Raw genomic sequence first — 20,920 nt, 5'->3', positions numbered from 1 at the left:
TCTCATAATGCCAGGAAACAGATGATACAAGAACTTTGGAAGGAATTTGGACTTGTAAAAATAAGCTATTCAGTCTTCTCCAATGTGAGGTGTTTGATGTTGTGAAATACTGAAAAACAAGAAAAAGCTTATAGTTGAGGTAGTCTCTTTTTATTTATTACTCCCTCTTTTTGAAATAGAGAAGTAACTAGAAAGGCTAAAGGAAATAAAGCTGGAGGTAATAAATCCCTAAATCTTACTAATGAAAGAGGCTTAACAGAAAAGTTAACACTACATCAGGGGATTATTTGTGAATTCACAGAAAGTACATAGTGCAAAATCATAAAACGCCACCTGCAGCCCAGCTTGAATTAAACCTAACTTCTTGTCATTTTGCCATGTTGTTTTTCTTGTTTTTCATCTTAAAGGCTGCCATCCTTCCTTGCAGTCTCAGCCTTTCAGCCAAGTCTTAGTCACTGGATTGTTCTTTCTCTGCTAGAGTTGCAGTATCACAAAGTGGGTGAGGATTCATTACTGGGGTGGGGGGGAGGCCATTTCTGTAATTTCAGAAAACTAAGAGTGCACAAAGTCTGCTGTACCCTGATTAAAAAAAAAAAAAAAAAAGTTACTGTGAGGCCCTCCTAGCTCTTGCCAAGACTGGGGAGATACAGGCAAGAGGGTAAGGGAAGGTGACCCAAATCAAGCTACTGAAGCAGAGAGAAGGCTGTATTTTTCGTAAAATACTGTCTGGTAGAGAGTTTTCGTGAGACCGCCCCTTTTCGACGGGAAGATAAGGCCAAGAGCACCCAGCTCTCAGCCGCTGCGGCCAGCGGTAGCCCCCGGGGGCCGCCTCGGTGCGCGCCCCGGGGCCGACCCTGGGCGCTGCAGCAGCTCTCCCCGCCCCAGGAGCCAGGCTCCGACCGCCTCCCGCCACTGCGGCCTTCCGCTTCCGCCTCTTCCTGGCGGAAGGGCCCTTGGGCGGCGGCAGCGTTTCCGGGCCGGCGGCGGCGGCAGCAGCAGGAGCGGCGGCGGCAGCAGCAGGAGCGGCGGCGGCAGCAGCAGGAGCGGCGGCGGCAGCAGCAGGAGCGGCGGCGGCAGCAGCAGGAGCGGCGGCGGCAGCAGCAGGAGCGGCGGCAGCAGCGATAATGACGACGCTCCGCGCCTTCACCTGCGACGACCTCTTCCGCTTCAACAACATGTGAGTGCCCGCCGCCTTCCGCGCTCCTCTCCCTGCCCCCCCGAGCTCGCTGTCCGCCCCGCTCGGCCCCTCGGGGCCCGGCCCGGGCCCGTGGCGAGCGTCGCTCTCCCCCCCCCCCCCGCAGCAACCTGGACCCGCTGACGGAGACCGTATCCTTCCGGCGGCCGCGGAGGAGGCGCGGGGCCTAGGGCGGGCGGCGGCGGCGGCGACAGCTTGGTCCTTAACCCAGCGCCCCAGTACGGGATACCCTTCTACCTGCAGTACCTGGCCCACTGGCCCGAGTATTTCGTCGTCGCCGAGGCGCCCGGCGGGGAGCTGATGGGTTACAGTGAGTGCGGTGCGGCTCCGGGTGCTCCAGCTGCCTTAGCCTCCCGCTGCATGGCGCGTTCGTGGCGGGGGGGTGGGGTGGGTATAACGCGGGAGCTCTTCTTCCTCTTCGCGTTTTCCAGGTGCCCGGCAGGGAAGGGGAACGTTACGCGTCACCTTACCGCCTCATAAGTGTCTAAAGGGTGTTACGTGGGTCTCGGAGCAGCGGGTTTTGGTTTGATGTTACGAGCGCCGCAAAGAGTCTTGAGTGTGGTAACGTCCACCCGCGCGTTACACGGGTGAATGTACGTGTACGAGCGTTTCTGTAATCCTGGAATTGGGTCCCTGCGCTCGGCTCCGATCTCACACGCTGTCAGTCATCAGTGAGTAAAAACTCTGGGCTTGGGTTTCGCAGTGTCCTGTGAGGGAGTGCTCTGGGTCTGGATGTCAGTTGCTTATTTGCTGTGGAATATTCGTGGTCTTCAGAAGGCGTTCTGCATAGAGCTGTTGGTTTGTTTAGTCCTTCCAGGCTTTTTTCCCCTTTTCTGGGGAGGGGGTGCAGGGCAGAATAAGGGTCTTTGCAGGGACCTGGGAAATAAAGTATTTAACATAGTAAAGCTTAAAGCTTTTGCTGTACAGAAGGTTTCTCCGTACCCAACCAGTTGCTTATTAGCAGCGACTGTGGTGTTCATAAAAGTACCATGTGGAAGCATGAATATTCATTAGTGAACTAATACTGGCTTGGCTCTGCATAGAAGGGAGAGGAACTACAAAGAAGTCCCCCAAAACAACATTCCCCCCCCCCCCCATTTTGGGGTTTTTTTTCCTTAAACATACCATGTTCACAGGGCCTTAGCTTTCTGTTGCCACATTGGCAAAGCTTCCCAAGCTCTATTCCCCTCTAGTCACCAAAAGCCTTCAGTAGTTGCTGGGATGGTTAGTTTGGGGCTTCTAGCCCTCTGTTCCTCCACTATTTTAGTTAGATCCTGAATTCTGCTCAGTTAAAGACTCACAAGAGTTGCTTAAAATTTGCATTTGGAAGTCATGCCTCAAACAATGAATTTGAAAAAATTAATTTTTTTTGCACTAGTCAAGACACTACTGTAATACTTGAGCAAAATGACATTTTTAGTGGTTGCTGAATCACAGAATGATAATGTAGACATCCCTGTTTGAGCTTTGACCACGATCATTGCAACGTGTCCCGGTTTCGGCTGGGATAGAGTTAATTTTCTTCCTAGTAGCTGGTACAGTGTGGTTTGGATTTAGTGTGAGAATAATGTTGATAACACACCGATGTTTTAGTCGTTGCTAAGTAGCGCTTATCCTAAGTTAAGGATTTTTCAGTTTCCTATGCTCTGCCAGCAAGCAGGTGTACCAGAAGCTGGGAGGGCGCGTGGTCAGGACAGCTGACCTGAACTAGCCAGAGGGATATTCTATACCACAGAATGTCATGCTCAGTATATAAACTAGGGGGAGTTGGCCGGGAGGGGCGGATCGCTGCTCGGGCATTGCTCAGCGGGTGGTGAGCAATTGCATTGTGCATCACTTGTCTTTTCTTGGGGTTTTTAATTACTGTTTTATTTTATTATATTCCTTTTCATTACAATTGTTATTATTTTTTTTTATTATTGTTAGTATTAATTTTATTTTACTTGAGTTTTTAAATTGTTCTTATGTCAACCCACAAGTTTTACTTTTTTTTTTTTTCCCCCTGATTCTCCTTCCCATCCCTCTGGGAGGGGAGGGAGTGAGCGAGCGGCTGTGTGGTGCCTAGTTGCTGGCTGGGCTTAAACCAGGACACAATGTTTGTTTATACAGTGCTTGGTTCTTTTGTAAAGATGTATAGCTGTGGGTGGTGTGTTATTTCAAAGGTGCTACTGTGCTGATGTTATGTATGTTCACAGTAATGGGTAAAGCAGAAGGCTCTGTGGCTAGGGAAGAGTGGCATGGACATGTGACTGCTCTCTCTGTTGCACCAGAATTTCGACGGCTGGGTTTGGCCGCTAAATTGATGGAACTACTGGAAGAAATTTCAGAAAAGTGAGTACTATGCTTATCTTTATCTTTTAAAGTAATCTTTCTACAGACACCTCTCCATGGCTTCGGTATTTGATTTGCATGAAACAGACCCAGAACTTTGCTTTAAGTAGTGTTCTGATTCGCTGAAATTCCCCGTAGTTAGAGAACAAAAATAATGAATGTTGCTCGGTGATTTAAAATCTCAAGGTTTCTCTGAAAGCTAACTTGCCAGAATGAGTAGGAAGTAGCCTGAATTCCAGTAGAGATACTGTATAAAAGGTCATTTTCTTGACAGGAGAAGAGCTTCGCGAAATATCAACACTGTTTCCTGTAGGGTCTCCAACATACTTGTTCAGTAATTGTGGGCTTTGTGCGATTCCCTCAGGCACAATCTGGGAACAAATTTTGTACGGCAGACAGTATCTTAGCTTACTTTCTGTCTCATGCTTGGTTACTTGTACCTGCAGAACATTTAATTTAGCATTAAGTGAACCCACAGAGAAATGTCCCCAACTCATGCTGGTAGGGCAACCCCACTGTAGTTGGTAAATTCGGAAGATAGTACGAAGTTTTGAAAAATTTGCTTTGTGAGGAGAAGGGCTGTCTCCTGTTAGGCAACTGGATTTTGTGACTGATTCCACCACTCTCCTCAGCCATGCACTTTGAAGGATGCAGTCCCTAAGCCAATGCAATCTAAAATGTGGATTTTTAAAAAAAATATAATTTCTTATGGGTATGAGGCTTGTGGGTGTTTAGCTTGTCCTCTTCTTTCTGTTCATAATTCTGAACCCACTGGCTGGTGTAAAAGAATGGTCATGTGACAAAAATAAAATGAAATTTTTGCCTATACTGGATTTGTCCCTTGGTAAAGGAATGCACCTGTTGTTACAGTGTGAAAAGTGTTTGATTAGTGTACCTCATCATCAGACCTGCTCTTGGTCTTATTACAAGTTATGGGTTATTATTTAGAAATACATTCACCTGCTATTCCTTACTGTGATTTTTTGGTTTTTATTTTTTCAAAGAAAGGGTGGATTTTTCGTCGATCTTTTTGTGAGAGTATCAAATCAGGTTGCGGTAAATATGTATAAGCAACTAGGCTACAGTGTGTACCGGACTGTATTAGAGTACTACTCTGCTAGCAGTGGAGAGCCAGATGAAGATGCTTATGGTAAGTGCTTGTTCTGCCTCAGGTTGAATGGAATGATTCTCATGTTGAGGGTTCCTGGGTTAGTTTATATGATTTTTTTTTTTTTAATATGAAACAAGTTCAGATAGTTGTTGATGAATGGGATTTTTGTATACGCCTTTAGATAGCTTTCCCTACTGAAGATTCTGTTAGTTACAAAACTGAATCTTGCAGTTTACACATTTTGTAGCATTTGTGGCAAAATAAGCTATGAAACAAGAATAAATTAATAAGTACAAAGACACTTACCCTGTAGGTAAGATGAAAGTTAAAATGTAGTTTCTTACCTAATTTTTCTTTCCAAGGAATGCTCACAACCAGTGGCTGGGCTTCTTGCTAATGTTATTTGGGGAAGGAATTGCAGTGCTTTCCTCATTTCTTCCCACATGAGGGACTTGAAACTTTGTTTTTCTCAGGTGTCTAACTACAAATTTACAAGTGTCGATGGTCAACAGTGGCAAAGAATTGGGTGGCGTTTTCAATTTAAAAGGGGAGGAACACAGAAATTCAAGTATGTTAATGTTAATTCTGTTAACAAAACTGAGGCAGCAGCTGCTTCCTCTTTCTAGACCTTCTTTCCTTTAAGTATCTTCCCCAAAGGGTTAAATGGCCATGCTGTATATCTTTTCTTTTCTTGCACTATTCATTTGATGTGCAGGAATACTCTGAAATACAGGAGCTGCAGGCAGACAGCTACCATTGTTGCAGATGCCTTAAATCATGTATTTGTCCTTTTAGCCTGCCATTTCCTTTCTGTTCAGTTGAGTTTCATGCAGTCTTACATTCCAATTGATAACATTGCTGCTGAATAACATTAAGGACATCAAACTATTAGTGTGTCCAGAGGAGGGTGACCAAGATGGTGAAAGGTCTTGAGGGCAAGACTTAGGAGCAGCGGCTGAGGTCACTTGGCTTGTTCACCTTGGAGAAGAGAAGGCTGAGGGGGGACCTCGTTGCAGTCTACAGCTTCCTCAAGGGGGGCAGCAGAGGGGGAGGTGCTGATCTCCTCTCTCTGGTGACCAGCGATAGAACATAAGGAAATGGAATGAAGCTGCATCAGGGGAAGTTCAGACTGGACATAAAGAAAAGGTTCTTCACTGAGTGGGTGGTCAGTCCCTGGAACAGGCTCCCCAGGGAAGTGGTCAGGGCACCAAGCCTGTCAGAGTACAAGGAGCATCTGGACGATGCTCTTAGTCATATGGTTTAGTTTTAGGTAGTCCCATGAGGAGCAGGAGTTAGACTCGATGATCTTTTTGGGTCCTTTCCAACTTGAGATACTCTATGATTCTATGAAGTCTTCTTGATTGAAAATGATCTTATTGTACTAGAGAATTCACTTAATATGACATTGTGCAATGACTGCCTTATTATAATAGCTTTTGTTTTCTTTTGTCACAGATATGAGAAAAGCTCTTTCCAGAGATACGGAGAAGAAATCAATTATACCTCTGCCTCATCCTGTGAGACCAGAAGACATTGAGTAACTGTAAGCTGTGATTCTCAGGCCACTTACTAAGAGCATCAGGTTCCTTCTTCCCCCAGCCTCCAAGAACATACGGATGAGAAATCTTAGGCTCAGTGTTTTTCCCCATGAAATATTAAAAAGCAATATTGAGAAGCTTACTAATCCTGCTTCTGTTGGTAATGGCTGCATACTCCTGCCCTTACCACATTATTTTTCCTTTCAGATATTGGAAATTCAGAGACTATTAAAAGGGAATTACCTCACGTATGGCGTTTTCTTGGTTTTCTTTCAAACCAAAAATAACTGAAGTCACTAACAGTAAAAACTCTTCAAATGCATTAATTCATGACCAATGAAAATACTGTACAATACCCAAGGAGGGGGAGGCAATGTATTAATACTTGCATAGAAAATAAACCTGTTATACATAATGTAGGAATATCTTTCCCCTCTTCATGGCACAGGCATGGGACTGAACTTAGGTTCACTGTTGATTTGAAAAAGCCAGACAACCAAAGCAGTCGAGGCTTTCTCTCCACCGTGGACCAGATTCCAGACAAATTCTGTGTTCTGGGTACCCATACATAGCTTAACATGCTATGTCTGCTGAAGTAATCTGCAGTAAAGATTTCTTGTTCTCTCATACTCTTCTTGCTCAAAGTCAGTGTAGGATTTCAAAAGAACCTGCAAAAGAGAAATCTCTCCTTATCTTCACAGCATCTTCAAGCAACCCTATATCTGACACTGAGATAATGCAATTTTTTTTTTAAATGGAGAAGCATGGATTAATGTAGAATTTGCAGAAATGAAATTCAGTGATCGGAGTATTAATTGACTGTACAAACTGGGATTAAGACTTAAGTAATATCAAATCTTATGTTTCTCCCTCCATGTTTTATTATGGGTTTTTATAGTCCTGCATACCCTGCCAAGAAATGTGCTAACTTAGAAGAGATGACAGGCTAAGCCACTATTGTGAGCAGTTCTGTTCAAGCTGGTATATTATTTGTGTTTTAATTAGCTACACTATGTAATAAATACTGGGTTTGTTCCTGTTTTCCTTGTATCCAGCTTTCCCTTTTTTCCTCACTTTCTGTCTGGTGTCCTGTCTCTCTTGTTCTGCGCTTGTTTCATCCGCTCCCCATCCTTATCCTGTTCCCCATTACTATTTTGCTCTCTTTTGTTTTTTCTTCTTTTTAAAAAAGTTCCCTGTGCCTTTTCTTTCACTCCCTCATTCCTCTGTCTTGTGCCATGTCCCATTTTTGAGGCCATGGAATTGACATCAAGAGTGACAGGCTGTCAGAAGCAGGTCCTCCGGCCTGTCCCTGTTTTTACTTTCTCCATCTTTGTACCAATCTGCATCTCTCTCTGTATAACTCAGCTCCTCTCCCCTGTTCTCTGTCCTACTTTTTCTCTCTCTGTATGTCCCACTCCCTGTCCCCATCTTTATCTTTCCTTCCTTCTTCCTCTCCTTTTTCTCTGTCTGTCCTTTTGTCCTGCTCCCTGACCATATTTCTTTTCCATCTCACCATCCTTTTTTCCCCTGTACCTTTCTGTCTGCTCCTCAGTCCTTCTTGTCTTACTTTGCTGTTTATAACCCTCTGTCCAGCTCCCCATCCCTCTTTTCTCCATCCCTCTCTGCTGCTCCCTGCTCCTGTCTCTCCCCACTCCCTTGTCTCCCTCTTTGTCTGTCTGTCCTTCTTGCGTCTTTACTGCTCTGTCCTGCTCACTGCCCCTCTTCTTCTCATTCTGTCCCAGTGTCCTGCTCCCTGACCCTCTTTCCCTCTGTTGCTTTGTCCTTCTATCTGTCCTTCTCCCCCCCAGTTTCTCTCATGCTCCCTCTTTTTTTATTCTCTGTTGCTGTGTCCTGCTCTTTGTGCCATGTATCACTGTATCTCTCTGTCTCGCTCCCTGCCCCTGTTCTTTTTTAATCCCTCTCTGTTATGCTGCCCATCCCAGGTTTTTTTTCCTTTCTTCAGCCTGCTCCCTGTCCTTATTTTTCTTTCTCTGTCCTGCTTCCACTCCCTCTTTCTGCCTCTTCCTCCATCCCTGCTGCTTCTTTCTCCATCTCTGTCCTGCTCCCTTCCTCCCCCCCTTGCTGTGCCTCCCTCCTTTTTTCTTGTCACTGTCTTTTCTGTCTTTCTTTTGCTGTCCTGCTCCCTGCCTCATGCTTTCTTGCTACACCTCCACTGTCCAGCCAGCTGCCGCTTTTCTCCTCTCTTCTAGTGTCCTGTGCCCTGCTCCTCATTTTTGGCAGCCCTCACCTCTGCCCAGCAGCCCATCGCTCCAGGAGCCAGCCGACCAACCGTCCATTCCCTGATGGACCGAGGAGCGTGGCTCTGGGACCGGCCGCCAACATGTCCCGGGGCAGGGGGAGCATCGCGGGCTCCGAGCCCCGAAGCAGACTCGCTCCCGGGACTTGTTAGGTGCGTGACTGAATAAACACTCACCGGCCCGTTTGCGCTCCCTTTGCACCGGGCAAGGGGCCGTGAGGGAGCCCAGGGGAGGAGGCCATGTGCTGTGGGGGTCGGGCGATGCCCCCCCCCCGTTCCTGCTGGGCTCCAGCTGTGGGCAGTGAGGCTGATGGCGACGGCCGCCTCCCTGTAAAGGCGGGGGGGGCTGTCGGTGGAGGGGCCGGTGCTACCCGGTCCCGGGTGGCCGGTGGGAGCCGAGGGAGGAGCGGAGCCGGGCGCCCCTCGGACCGGGGCGGGGGGGGGGGGGGGCGGGCCGGGCGCTGGGGGCTTCACGGGGGGGGGGGGAAGCGGTGAGGCCGCGCCGCCAGGCGGCAGAAGCGCCATACTGCAGGTAACATGACGCGCATGCGCAGTGGCTCTCGCGTCGCGGAGCTCGCTGCTGCCGCCCGGCGACCAAAAGTCGGTACTGCAGCTCGGGCGCCGCGCATGCGCAGAGGCGCCACCGTGTGCCGCCCGTTCTGTCCGCCGTAACGGCGCTGCGGTGCCTGCGGGCCGGTGCCGCCGCGCTCGCTGCTGCCGCCTGGCGGCCGAAACGCTGTACTGCGGCCCGGCCCTCGCGGTCCCCGGGAGCAGCGTGGCGGCGCGCTCAAGCGCTTGTCAAGCATCTTGTATCACTCTCTCTGTCTCCCTTTCCCTATTTTTCAATCCCCCCTCTCTGCCCTGTAGCCGATCGCTGTTGTAGTGGGTTCGTGTGGCAAGCTGGGGCAGGGGAGCGGGCAGGGGCTGCAGGGGTGGGTTCTGTGAGGAGACACCAGGACTCGCCCCCGTGTTGGGCACAGCCAGTTCCAGCTCCAAGATGGATCTGCTACTGGTCAAAGCTGAGCCAACCAGCAACGCTGGTAGCCCCTCTGTGATATTTAAGAACGGCTAAAAAAATGCTGTGCAGAAGCTGGGATAGAGAAAATGGGAGTGTGAAACAGCCCTGCAGACACCAAGGTCAGTGAAGAAGGAGAGGGAGGAGGTGGTCCGGGAGCCAAAGCAGAGATTCCCCTGCAGCCCGTGGGGAAGACCCTGGTGACACAGGCTGTCCCCCTGCAGCATTGAGGCATCCACCGCGTGCTGCCGAGTGGGTGAGGGTTGGGTAGCTGGCACTAGGGAGGAGGAAGAGGCAGAGAGAGAAGTGTTGGGGTGGTGAAGGTCTCCTGCCGGCGCCGGGAGCTGTGGCGAGTTGCACGTCCTCTCCTCTATGTCCTGGCCCATCTCTGCCACCCTTCTTCAGATGTCTGCCTGCCTCCCTTCCTCTGTCTCCCTCTCTGCCTGCCCACCTACGTGTATGGCTCCTCAAAACTTGTTATTCTTCTGCCAACTCTGCCCAGTACCCTGTTGCCTTTTAACTTTTTAATATGTCTCTCTCTAACCAGCTTCTCCCTGTTTTTTATTTTTTCCACACCACCTTATACCCTGCTACTTTTTAAATTTAATTTCTATGTCTTCCCCTATCTGTCTCCCTGACCCTATACTTTAATTCCTCCCTTTCTGTCCTGTACCCAGTTGCTTGGGACTGGCTGGGTCAGTTGGTGGTGAGCAATTGTTTTTGTTTGCATTGCTTGTTTTTCTTGGGTTTTCTTTTCCTCTCTCTGTTTTGTTTGGTTTGGGTTTTTTTTGTCTTACAACTTTTTTTAAAATGTCCTTTTAATTATTAAATAGTTTTTGTATCAGCCCATGAGTTTCTCACGTTTACGCTCCCAATTGTCTCCCCATCCCACTGTGGGGGAGTAAGTGAGCAGCTGTATGGTAGTTAGTTGCCAGCCAGGGTTAAACCACAATGCTACATCTACTTTTATGGAGCTGCCTATTGCTGTTTTTAATTATCTCCTGTCTGTTGTGTACCCTGTTGCGTTTTAAATTTTCTTTCTATGGCTACTTTTATCCAGTTCACTGTCTATATATTTTTAGGTTTTTTCGTCTCTGTCCTCACCCCATCGTTTTTTAAATTTTCTTTCCATATCTCTGTTTATCTAGTTTTCTCTCCCCATTTTTTAATTTTTTCCTGTCCTGTATGTCATCATTCTTTTTATATTTTCCTTCTATGTCTACTTTTATCAAGCAGTGTATCACAGCTTTTTGATTCTTTCCTGGCTGTTGTGTACCCTGTCACTTCTTACATTTTCTTTCTATGTGTCTCTCTATTATTCACCTTATCCTTATTTTTTTATTTTTTTCCTAGCCTTTCTTTAATGCTGTCGCTGTTAAAATTTTCTTTCTATGTCATCTTTTATCCAGTTCACATTGGTTTTTAATTTTTTCCTGTCTTGCACTTCATCACTTTTAAATTTCCTTTCTATTTCTCTGTTTATTTAGTTTGCTGTCACTATTTTTTAATACTTTGTCTGTCCCATAGCCTGCTGCTTTTTAGATTTTGTTTCTACATCTTCATTTCTTTAGTTCGCTGTCCCTATTTTTCATTTTTTTCTATTTTTCCTTATTCCCATCACTTTTTAAAATTTTCTTTCTATCTCTGTTAACCAGTTCTCTGTCCCTATTTTTTAATTCTTTCCTGTCCTGTACCCCATCACTTTTTAAATTTTCCTTCTATGTCTACTTTTATGAAGCTGCATATTACTGGTTTTTAATTCTTTCCTTTCTGTCCTATACCACATCACTTTTAAAATTTACTTTCTATGTGTCTCTCTCTTTTTCAGCCTATCAATATTTTTTTAATTTTTTCCTTTGTCTTACACTCCACTGCTTTTAAAATTTTCTTTCTATGTCTCTGTTTTAGTTCGCTGTCCCTATTTTTTTATCTTTTGTCTCTGTCATGTAGCCCATTGCTTTTTAAAATTTACTTTATATGTGTCTCTATTTTTAACCCTATCCTTAGTTTGTAATTTTTTCTTGCCTTTCTTTAATGGCATCACTTAAAGTTTTTTTTCTGTGTCAGCTTTTATTGTGTTGCTGTCCCTATTTCTTAATGTTTTCCTGTCTTCTGCCCTGTTGCTTTTAAAATATTCTGTCTACTTTTATCTAGTTCACTGTGTTTTTTAATTTTTTCTTCTCTGTCCTGTAAAAGGAACTAGGCCTTAAGCCTTATTGTTTCTAAGACTATTCATATTAGACATATAACTAATGATTAGAAATTGTTTTAGATATGATTAATAGAATACAGGTGCTTATAAAACAATATGCATAAGCTGCTTATTTATCCTATGTGTCTCCCCTTCCATGGCTGGCTTGAAAGCCAGTCAAGCTGAATCAACAGAAGAAGGATCATATTAGACCTAAGACATGGTGTGGACACGTATTTAGCTAATGTTGGTTGCAAGAGCATTGCAGACGCCTTTAGAAGACCTTGAACAGAATAAACAAGAAGACAAAAAAAGAAAGATGATAATAAAGCCAATTAGAAGAACACGGGTGTGCATTCCACGATAAAGGGCACTTGGCACAAAAAACCTCAATTCGGCAGTTTATCTCAACCAATTAGACTGAGACAAGCTTCGCATGTTTAAGTTGATATAACCAATTATATCTTATGCTTATGCACGTGTACAGAGTTGGTATAACCAATTATATCTTAAGTTTATGCGCGTGTACGGAGTTGATATAACCAATCATATTTTATGCTTGTGCGCGTGTACAGTGACTTTGCAGAATATGTGACTATAAATATGTGTGTGTTTTAGCAATAAAGGGTCATCTGCTTTCAACTTTACAGGCGTCCATCTACTTCAATCTCTTCAACATGGGAGTAAGTGATTAACTTTAGACTAAGATAAATTAATAGAATAGCCTGAGTGATTTTCAGAAATTCAAAGGTCATCTTTGATGTGTAAGAAGATAAGTGATTGTGGTGACTGAAGAACTTCTGCCTATGACCACTAACTTCAGAAGAACCGGCACACAAGAATTGATGAGATAAGATGATGAATGATAACGACATGGGAACAGAGATCGACTGGAGAATCACAAAGACTTTGGACTGGGACAATGGGTGGTAAAAAGGTATATAAGATTGGGAAATTTTTGGAAAGTTGCCATTCACTGCAGTGGTGACGCAACTCTGAGTTGTCAATAAAGCAAACCTAGAGAAACACATCTGAAAATTTTTTAACAGTCCTGTACCACATAGCTTTTAAAATTTCCTTTCTGTTTCTCGGTTTTAGTTCGCTATCTTTATTTTTTAATTCTTTCCTGTCTGTCCTGTACCCTATCACTTTTTATAGTTTCTTTCTATGTCTACTTTAACCTATCCACTCTCTTTATATTTTAAGTTTTTCCTGTCGTGTAGCCTCATTTTAGTTTGTCGTGGGTATTTCTTAATTTTTTCCTTATTTCCTCAATCCCCGTTGCTTTTAAAATTTTCTGCGTACTTTTATTCTGTTCACTGTCTTTATTTTTTAATTAATTCTTGTCTTTCCTTAGTGCCCTCGCTTTTAAAATTTTCTGTCTATGTCTGTGTTTTAGTTTGCTGATGCTATTTTTTAGTTCTTTCCACTCTTAATCACCTGGCTTTTAAAATTTTCTACTTTTAACTAGTTCACGGTCTTTATTTTTATTTTTCCCCTTGGTTTTCCTTAATGCCGTTGCTTTTTAAAATTTGTTTTCTACTTCTTTTTAGTTCAATGTCGCTATTATTTAATTTTTCTCCTTATTTCCCTAACGCCTACTGCTTTTTATATGTTCTCACTATGCCTATGTTTATTCCCTTTGCTGGCTTTTTTTAATTATATCTTGTCTTTCGATAGTGCTGTCGCTTTTTAAATGTTCTTTCTATGTCTCTGCTTTAGTTCGCTGTTCCTATTTTTGAATTTTTCCCTAATCCCCCTCACTTTAAATTTTCTACTTTTATTCTGTTCACTGTCTTTTATTTCACTGTGTTTTCTTTTCATTATTTCTTGTCTGTCCTTAGTGCCCTTGCTTTTAAAATTTTTGTTCTACATCTGTTTTAGTTCACCATGGCTATTTCTTAATTTTTCCTTATTTCCTTAATCCCTGTTGCTTTTTAAGTCTTTTTTTTTCCCCCCTACATTTATCCTGTTTGCTGTTATTTCTTCATTATTTCTTGTCTTTCCTTAGTGCCCTCATTTTTAAAATTTTCTTTCTATTTCTGTGTTTTCGTTTGCTATCAATGTTGTTTAATTCTTTCCTTTCTTAATCCTTTGGTTTTTAAAATGTTGCTTCTATGTGTACTTTTATCTAGTTGGCTGTCCCTCTTTTTAGTTCTTTCCTGTCTGTTCTGTACCTCATCGCTTTTTAAATTTTCCTTCTATGCCTACTTTTGTCAAGCTCCCTCTCCCTATTTTTTAATTCTTTCCTGCCTGACATGTAGCCTGTTGCTTTGAAAATGTCCTTTGTATGTCTCTATTTAGTTTGTTGTCCCTATTTTTAATTTTTTTGTTTACTTCTCCTAGTCCTTGTTGCTTTTAAAATGTTCTGTGTGCTTTTATCCTGTTCGATGTCTTTAGTTCTGAATTATTTCTTGTCCTTCCTTAGTGCTGCATTTTTTTTTAAATTTTATTTCTACGTCTCTGTTCTAGTTTGCTTTCCCTATTTTTTAATGTTTTCATCTCTTAATCCCTTGGCTTTAAAAATTTTGTTTCTATGTCTACTTTTACCTACTTTGGTGTCCCTATTTTAATTTTTCTCCTGTCTGTACTGTACCTCATTGCTATTATAGTTTTCTTTCCATGACCACTTTTATCAACATGCCTATCCTTATTTTTTAATTATTTTCTGGCTGTCGTTTAGCATGTCACTTTTAAATTTTCTTTCTATGTGTGCTTTTATCCAGTTCACCGTCTTTATTTTTTATTATTTCTTGCATTTCTTTAGTGCCCTCGCTTTTTAAAATTTTTGTCTATTGTGGGAGCAGCTCAGAACACCTGGCATTTGAATCAAGAGTGAACCTTAGAACTTGTTGTGCTGCATGTTTGCCAAGCCTTTGAAGAACTAGTTTTAGAAGGTCAGGTCAGAGGACTGCCTGGTGTGTGCCTGGGAAGATGTGGCTGAAGACAGGCACGAGTATGTGTATGGAATGTTTTTATCTTTAACTGTTCTGAGGACTGGCAAACAACCCAGCCGAGCCAGATATGCACTCCTGTTTTAGTAAGATAGAAGATGCTGTAAGAGACAATAAAGAGGTCTTTTTGCCATTGCTTCGGAATCATCTTGTTGTCATCCCGAGTGCCTCTTTCATCACCACATTTCTGGTGTCCCGTGTGAGGCTCCAGCAGACTGCAGAAAGCTCAGACGAACTTTCCAGTGACCCGCAACCCGATGGGTGAGTAATTGTGGCCACAATTCCTTAAAAATAAGGAACAGTAGCATCCATTGAACGGAAAAGCTACAGGGTTGTGTAGAATAGCGCTATGGGACAAGCTGTATCACAACAGCATTGTTTATACTTAAAGGTTTTGCAACAAATAGTTCATGCAGCGGGATATAAGCTTACTGAAAAGCAACTAGAACAGTTACTGCTCTTGGTAAAAGAACATTGTAATTGGTTTCCGCAGAACGGTACCTTTGATGCAACGCTTTGGGAAAGAGTGGGGGAGCACTTGCAAACGAGAAAGTAGCTAGGGCTTGCAATTCCTGATTGAGCTATTATAATGTGGAAATTCCTTTTTGCCACTTTACAACCGTTAAAGGCTTCCAAGACTGATGCAGAACAAAAACCTGAGGCTGATGGTGGTAATAACCATGACTCTAATGATGTTATTCCATCGGCTCCAGTGGACCCCAAACAAGAACCAGATTTATATCCCCCATTACCTCCACCGCTGCCCATCCCACCACCGTTAACGCACACACCCCGCCGGCAGGCAGCGGGCGGGCAGGGGGTTGGCAGCACAGGCTTTGCGGCATTGCCAGCCCCCACCACTGCATGCGGGTCCCCACCCTCCCCCTGACCCCCCAGTACCCCCCTGCAGGGTTTGCAGAACTTAAACCAGAATCTGGCTTTGCTGCATTGCCTGTATCTCTTTCTCCTGCTAATCCCTCTGACTCTATGCCCCTGTCTAGTCCTGTGGCTTCTGCCTTACAGCGGTGCAGGGAAGAGGCTGTGTCACAAGGACATCTTACTACTTTCCCTTCCCTTGTAATATTTCGCCAGAATCAAAACCCTGCTCACGGTGGTTTGCCTTATCAGGTTTTTAAAGAATTAAGACAGTCCATACAGGAAAATGGTTTACAGAGCATGTTTACAGTTGTAATTGTAGATGCTATCTCAAATTCTTATATAATGACACCTTGGGACTGGTTTGCATTAATGAAAACAGTGCTTACCTCGGCACAGTACTCTGTTTGGAAATTAGAATACCAAGAATTAGCTACCATGCAGGCAATGGAAAATCTAGCAAATGGTGTTCCTGTTGGTATTGATATGTTAATGGGAACAGAGCAATTTACTCCCCGCCAAAATCAAGTCATATGAGATCATCGACTTTATACACAAGCTTCCCAGATTGCCACTCGATCCTGGAAGCGAGTGCCTGAGACAGGAAACCGAGCAGGATATTTTGCTACAATTCAACAGGGTTCACAAGAATCTTACGTGTCCTTTATTGACAAATTGCAGAATGCAATTCAAAGACAAGTGGATAATGCTGAAGCTGCTAATGCACTGTTACTCCCATTGGCATTTGAAAATGCTAACAGCGATTATCAGGCACCACTAATGCCCATTAAAGGCAAGGCTACTGACGTAGGTGAATATATAAAGGTATGTCAAAATACAGGCACAGAAATTCACCGTGCGTCCACATTAGCGGCTGCGATATCACAACTTCTATTACAAAAGACTTCTCCGAAATGTTTCAATTGTGGAAAAGAGGGACATATCAGTAAAAACTGTCCTGAAAAATGACAAACATCAGGAGACAAAAAGCCAACTCAATTATGTCCTAAATGCCAAAAGGGTTATTATTGGAGCAATCAATGCCGCTCAAAATTTAATAAACATGGTCGCCCATTCTTGGGAAACAGGAGGAGGGGCATCCGGTCCTGCGCCCCTGTAGTGGTTTAACCCCAGCCAGCAACTAAACACCACGCAGCCGCTCACTCACTCCCCCCCACCCAGTGGGATGGGGGAGAAAATCAGGAAAAGAAGCAAAACCCGTGGGTTGAGATAAGAACGGTTTAATAGAACAGAAAAGAAGAAACTAATAATGATAATGATAACACTAATAAAATGACAACAGCAATAATGAAAGGATTGGAATGTACAAATGATGCGCAGTGCAATTGCTCACCACCCGCCGACCGACACCCCGCCAGTCCCCGAGCGGCGAATCCCTGCCCCCACTCCCCGTTCCTATACTAGATGGGACGTCACATGGTATGGAATACCCCGTTGGCCAGTTTGGGTCAGGTGCCCTGGCTGTGTCCTGTGCCAACTTCTTGTGCCCCTCCAGCTTTCTCACTGGCTGGGCATGAGAAGCTGAAAAATCCTTGACATTAGTCTAAACACTACTGAGCAACAACTGAAAACATCAGTGTTATCAACATTCTTCACATACTGAACTCAAAACACAGCACTGTACCAGCTATTAGGAAGACAGTTAACTCTATCCCAGCTGAAACCAGGACAGCCCCTCAAAATTACAGGGCCCTGCCTCGTATGGTGCAGACGAATCAGTTGTTAGCCAACTTAAACAGTACAGAGTCACAGACCTATCCTCAGCAACCTCAGCAAGTGCTGGGTTGGACTTGGCAGTTGCCACAGAAGTAGTATTAAATACACCAAAAGAAATAAAAGTAGTCAGTACTGGAATTTGGGGTCCCCTTCCAAAAGGCATTGTTGGCTTAATATTAGGACGCTCTAGTACTTACAAACAAGGCATATTAGTACTACCAGGTGTTATTGATTCTGATTATCAAGGAGATTTAAAAATTATGATTATCGTCCTGTTTGGCTATCACGTTCTGCAGCCAGGACAACAAGTTGCTCAGCTTCTTTTATTTCCATATTGGGTTCCAAATTCAAAACAAGTTCTCCAAGATGAAGGGAACTTTGGTAGCACAAATGAAATTGTCTTTTGGACAAAAGCTATTACTACAAAACAGCCCACATTAGAAATTCAAATACAGGGAAAAACGTTTTCGGGACTAGTAGATACAGGAGCCGATGTTTCCATTATTTCTCAAAATGTTTGGCCACCTGATTAGCCTTTAGAACCAGTACATACTACCATCACAGGAATAGGGGGGTTGCAAATACCACTTTGGAGCGTTCATTTGTTAGCAGTAACTGGCCCTGAAAAAAAGGGAGCATGGATTCAACCTTATGTAATGCAAACACCCATGAATCTATGGGGACAAGACTTGTTGCAGCAATGGGACATGACTTTAACCACGGAAAAGTCAAATTTATTGTAGCAGTCACTGACATTAAACCCCCTGCTCAAACTGAAATGGTTAACAGAAAACCAGTTTGGGTTGATCAGTGGCCATTAAAAGGGGAAAAATTAACTCATGCCATACAACTAGTCCAGGAACAGCTTCAAACCAGGCACATTGTTTGGTCTAATAGCCCATGGAATAACCCCATTTTTGTTATTCCTAAAAAATCAGGGAAATGGAGACTATTGCATTATTTGAGAGCTATTAATGCAGTAATGCAACCAATGGGATCTTTACAACCAGGAATCCCAAATCCTACCCTTTTACCTACCCCTGGAACCTTTTTATAATTGATTTAAAAGATTGCTTTTTCACTATCCCTCTCCATCCTGAAGATTGTGAACATTTTGCTTTTTCTGTGCCTTCTGTAAATAATGCACATCCAATGGATAGATATCATTGGACTGTGTTGCCACAAGGAATGATGAATAGCCCTACAATTTGTCAACTGTATGTTGCTGCTGTTCTGGCACCCATTCGACAACAGTTCCCTTCTAGTATTATTTATCACTATATGGATGATATTCTCATCAGTGCTAAAGAACAAACATATATTGATCAAACCTTAGAACAATTACTGATAGCACTTCAAGCTCATGGATTGCAAATTGCAAAAGAGAAAATTCAGTCCATGCCACCCTGGAAATATCTAGGGTGGGTTTTATCTGAATGACATGTTAAGCCTCAGACACTAAAACTAAATGTACAAATCAGCACCCTCAACGATGCACAAAAACTGTTAGGAGCTACTAATTGGGTTCGCCCTATGCTCGGATTAGCTAATCATCAACTGTGTAATCTCTTTAATTTCTTAAAGGGCAATTCTGATCTCTCTTCAAAGCAAACATTGACCTCTGCTGCAGAACAAGAGCTGAAATTAGTTACTGAACACATTTCAAAGATGAAAGCAGATCGCATAAGGAGTTCTTTGCCCGTCTGTTTCTTTGTTCTCAGGACAGAGCATCAACCAATTGGATTAATAGGACAGCTAGAAATTACAAGGTATTTTATTTGGAATGGATTTTTCTCCCCAACACGCTAAAGAAAACAATCACTACTGCAGCTGAACTGTATGCTCTTCTTATAATGAAAGGTCGTACTCAGGTGCAAAGTATTACAGGTTATGATCCAGAAATAATTCATTTGCTGCTCACTACCTCTAATTATCAATTCCTTTTAGAAAATTCCAAACAGTTTCAGATTGCATTGGCTGATTTTGTAGACAGAATTACATTTTCCTATCCACCCCATAAATTCTTACATAACTTGATATATTTACCTCTAGCTGAAGATGTAATTGTTCAATGGAAACCTATTAATGATGCTAAAACCGTTTTTGTAGACAGCTCCGGAAAGACAGGAAAAGCAGCTGTAGTGTGGCATGACGACGAGTGGAAACATTCAGTAACAAAACATGATGGATCTACTCAGAAAATGGAACTCCAGGCAGTTTTGCATGCCCTCACATTGTTTTCACATAAGCCCTTAAATATAGTATGCAACTCTGAGTATGCTGTTAATATTGTTGTCCAATGTATTAATGGTGCTTTTCTGAAAGAAATTAATGAGAGTTGTTTGATTTGCTTTTTCAAATTCAGTCTTTGATTTCCCATCAAAAACATCCATTATTTATTGTTCACTCTCGATCTCATACCACTTTACCAGGACCCTTGACAAAAGGTAATGCAATAGCAGATTCATTGACAGTAGCTGTATTACAATTTGATTATGTGAGAGCATCTCATTCTTTTTTTCACCAAAATGCTGCTGGCTTGCACAAACAATTTAAGATTTCTTTATTTCAAACCAAGGACATTATTCACTCTTGCCCTGATTGTCAGTGACTGACACCACACAGTTTTCCTAGTGGTGTTACACCTCGAGGCCTACAAGCTAATGAAATATGGTGAACAGATGTTACCCATGTAAATTCTTTTGGCCGTCTTAAGTATGTACATGTATCTGTAGATACCTTTTCTGGAGTACTGTGTGTGTCTGCACACACAGGGGAGAAGGTAAAAGATATTAAAAAACATTGGACCCATTGTTTTGCAATTCTCGGAGTTCCTAAAACGATAAAAACAGACAACGGGCCTGGCTACACTGCTAAAAGCACACAATTGTTTCTGCAACAATGGGGTATAGCTCACGTCACAGGGCTACCCTATAACCCACAAGGACAAGGTATAATTGAATGCAGCCATGCAACCTTCAAAAATATGCTGTTAAAACAAAAAAGGGGGAATATGAGCCCACAGGAACAATTAGACAATGCAATTTATACCTTAAATTTTTAAAATGTGAATTCTCAACTATCCGTCACACCCATGGAAAAGCATTATTCTGGTGAACACGGGAAGTTTACAGAATGACCAGAAGTATTATATCGAGATCCATTAGTAAGTAACTCATGGCTTGATCCTATTGAACTAATAACTTGGGGAAGAGGGTATGTGTGTGTTCTTCTACCAGCAGGACCTAGGTGGCTGCCCACTCGTCACGTCAAACCCTATCATGAGCTGGCAAAACCACTTGAACAACCCAATCCCGCAGATGAAGACTCTGAATTTGAAAGAGGAGAAATGAATGAGGAGGAAGTGGCGCATCAAGAATGAAAAAGCTATCATGTGGGGAGATTTGAAGAGAATGCAGCAGCAAGCTAGTGTGATGATGCAACATGTATCCTACTCCAAAGACCACCTTTTTTAGCATACCTGGCAATAGTGGCCAGCAACAGTACTGTAAGAATTCTGATCTTTTTTCTTTACATAGTCACCATGGCTCAGGCAACATTTTTATTGGGCCCATGTTACTGACCCTCCCTTGTTTAGGCCAGTAACATGGTGGGATTCAGAGATTCCTGTCTCTAGTAATGACACAAAATGGACGGGAGGGGTATGGTTACTACCTCCTGGCCCACTAGAAGAAAAGAAAGAATGGATCCATGT

General features: G+C 43.3%; 1 protein-coding gene and 1 long non-coding RNA gene across 2 annotated transcripts; both read left to right on the top strand.

The window, feature by feature from the left end:
* The first annotated feature begins 1,070 nt into the window (after positions 1–1,070).
* NAA20 (N-alpha-acetyltransferase 20, NatB catalytic subunit) lies at positions 1,071–6,422 on the top strand. Its single transcript, XM_052783854.1, has 6 exons — positions 1,071–1,177; positions 1,302–1,326; positions 1,415–1,505; positions 3,391–3,526; positions 4,531–4,676; positions 6,093–6,422. Exons 1-6 carry the CDS (start codon positions 1,125–1,127, stop codon positions 6,176–6,178), a joined length of 537 nt encoding a protein of 178 aa, XP_052639814.1. The 5' UTR covers positions 1,071–1,124; the 3' UTR covers positions 6,179–6,422.
* Positions 6,423–9,253: 2,831 nt separating this feature from the next.
* Positions 9,254–20,639, top strand: LOC128140310 (uncharacterized). Its single transcript, XR_008234684.1, has 4 exons — positions 9,254–9,569; positions 11,816–12,575; positions 14,406–14,853; positions 18,927–20,639. It is a non-coding gene; the product is annotated as an uncharacterized LOC128140310 (long non-coding RNA).
* The last annotated feature ends 281 nt before the right edge of the window (positions 20,640–20,920 follow it).

This window comes from Harpia harpyja, chromosome 4 (assembly GCF_026419915.1).
Source record: "Harpia harpyja isolate bHarHar1 chromosome 4, bHarHar1 primary haplotype, whole genome shotgun sequence".
NCBI lineage: Eukaryota > Metazoa > Chordata > Aves > Accipitriformes > Accipitridae > Harpia > Harpia harpyja.
This window is presented reverse-complemented; position numbering and strand designations above follow the sequence as displayed.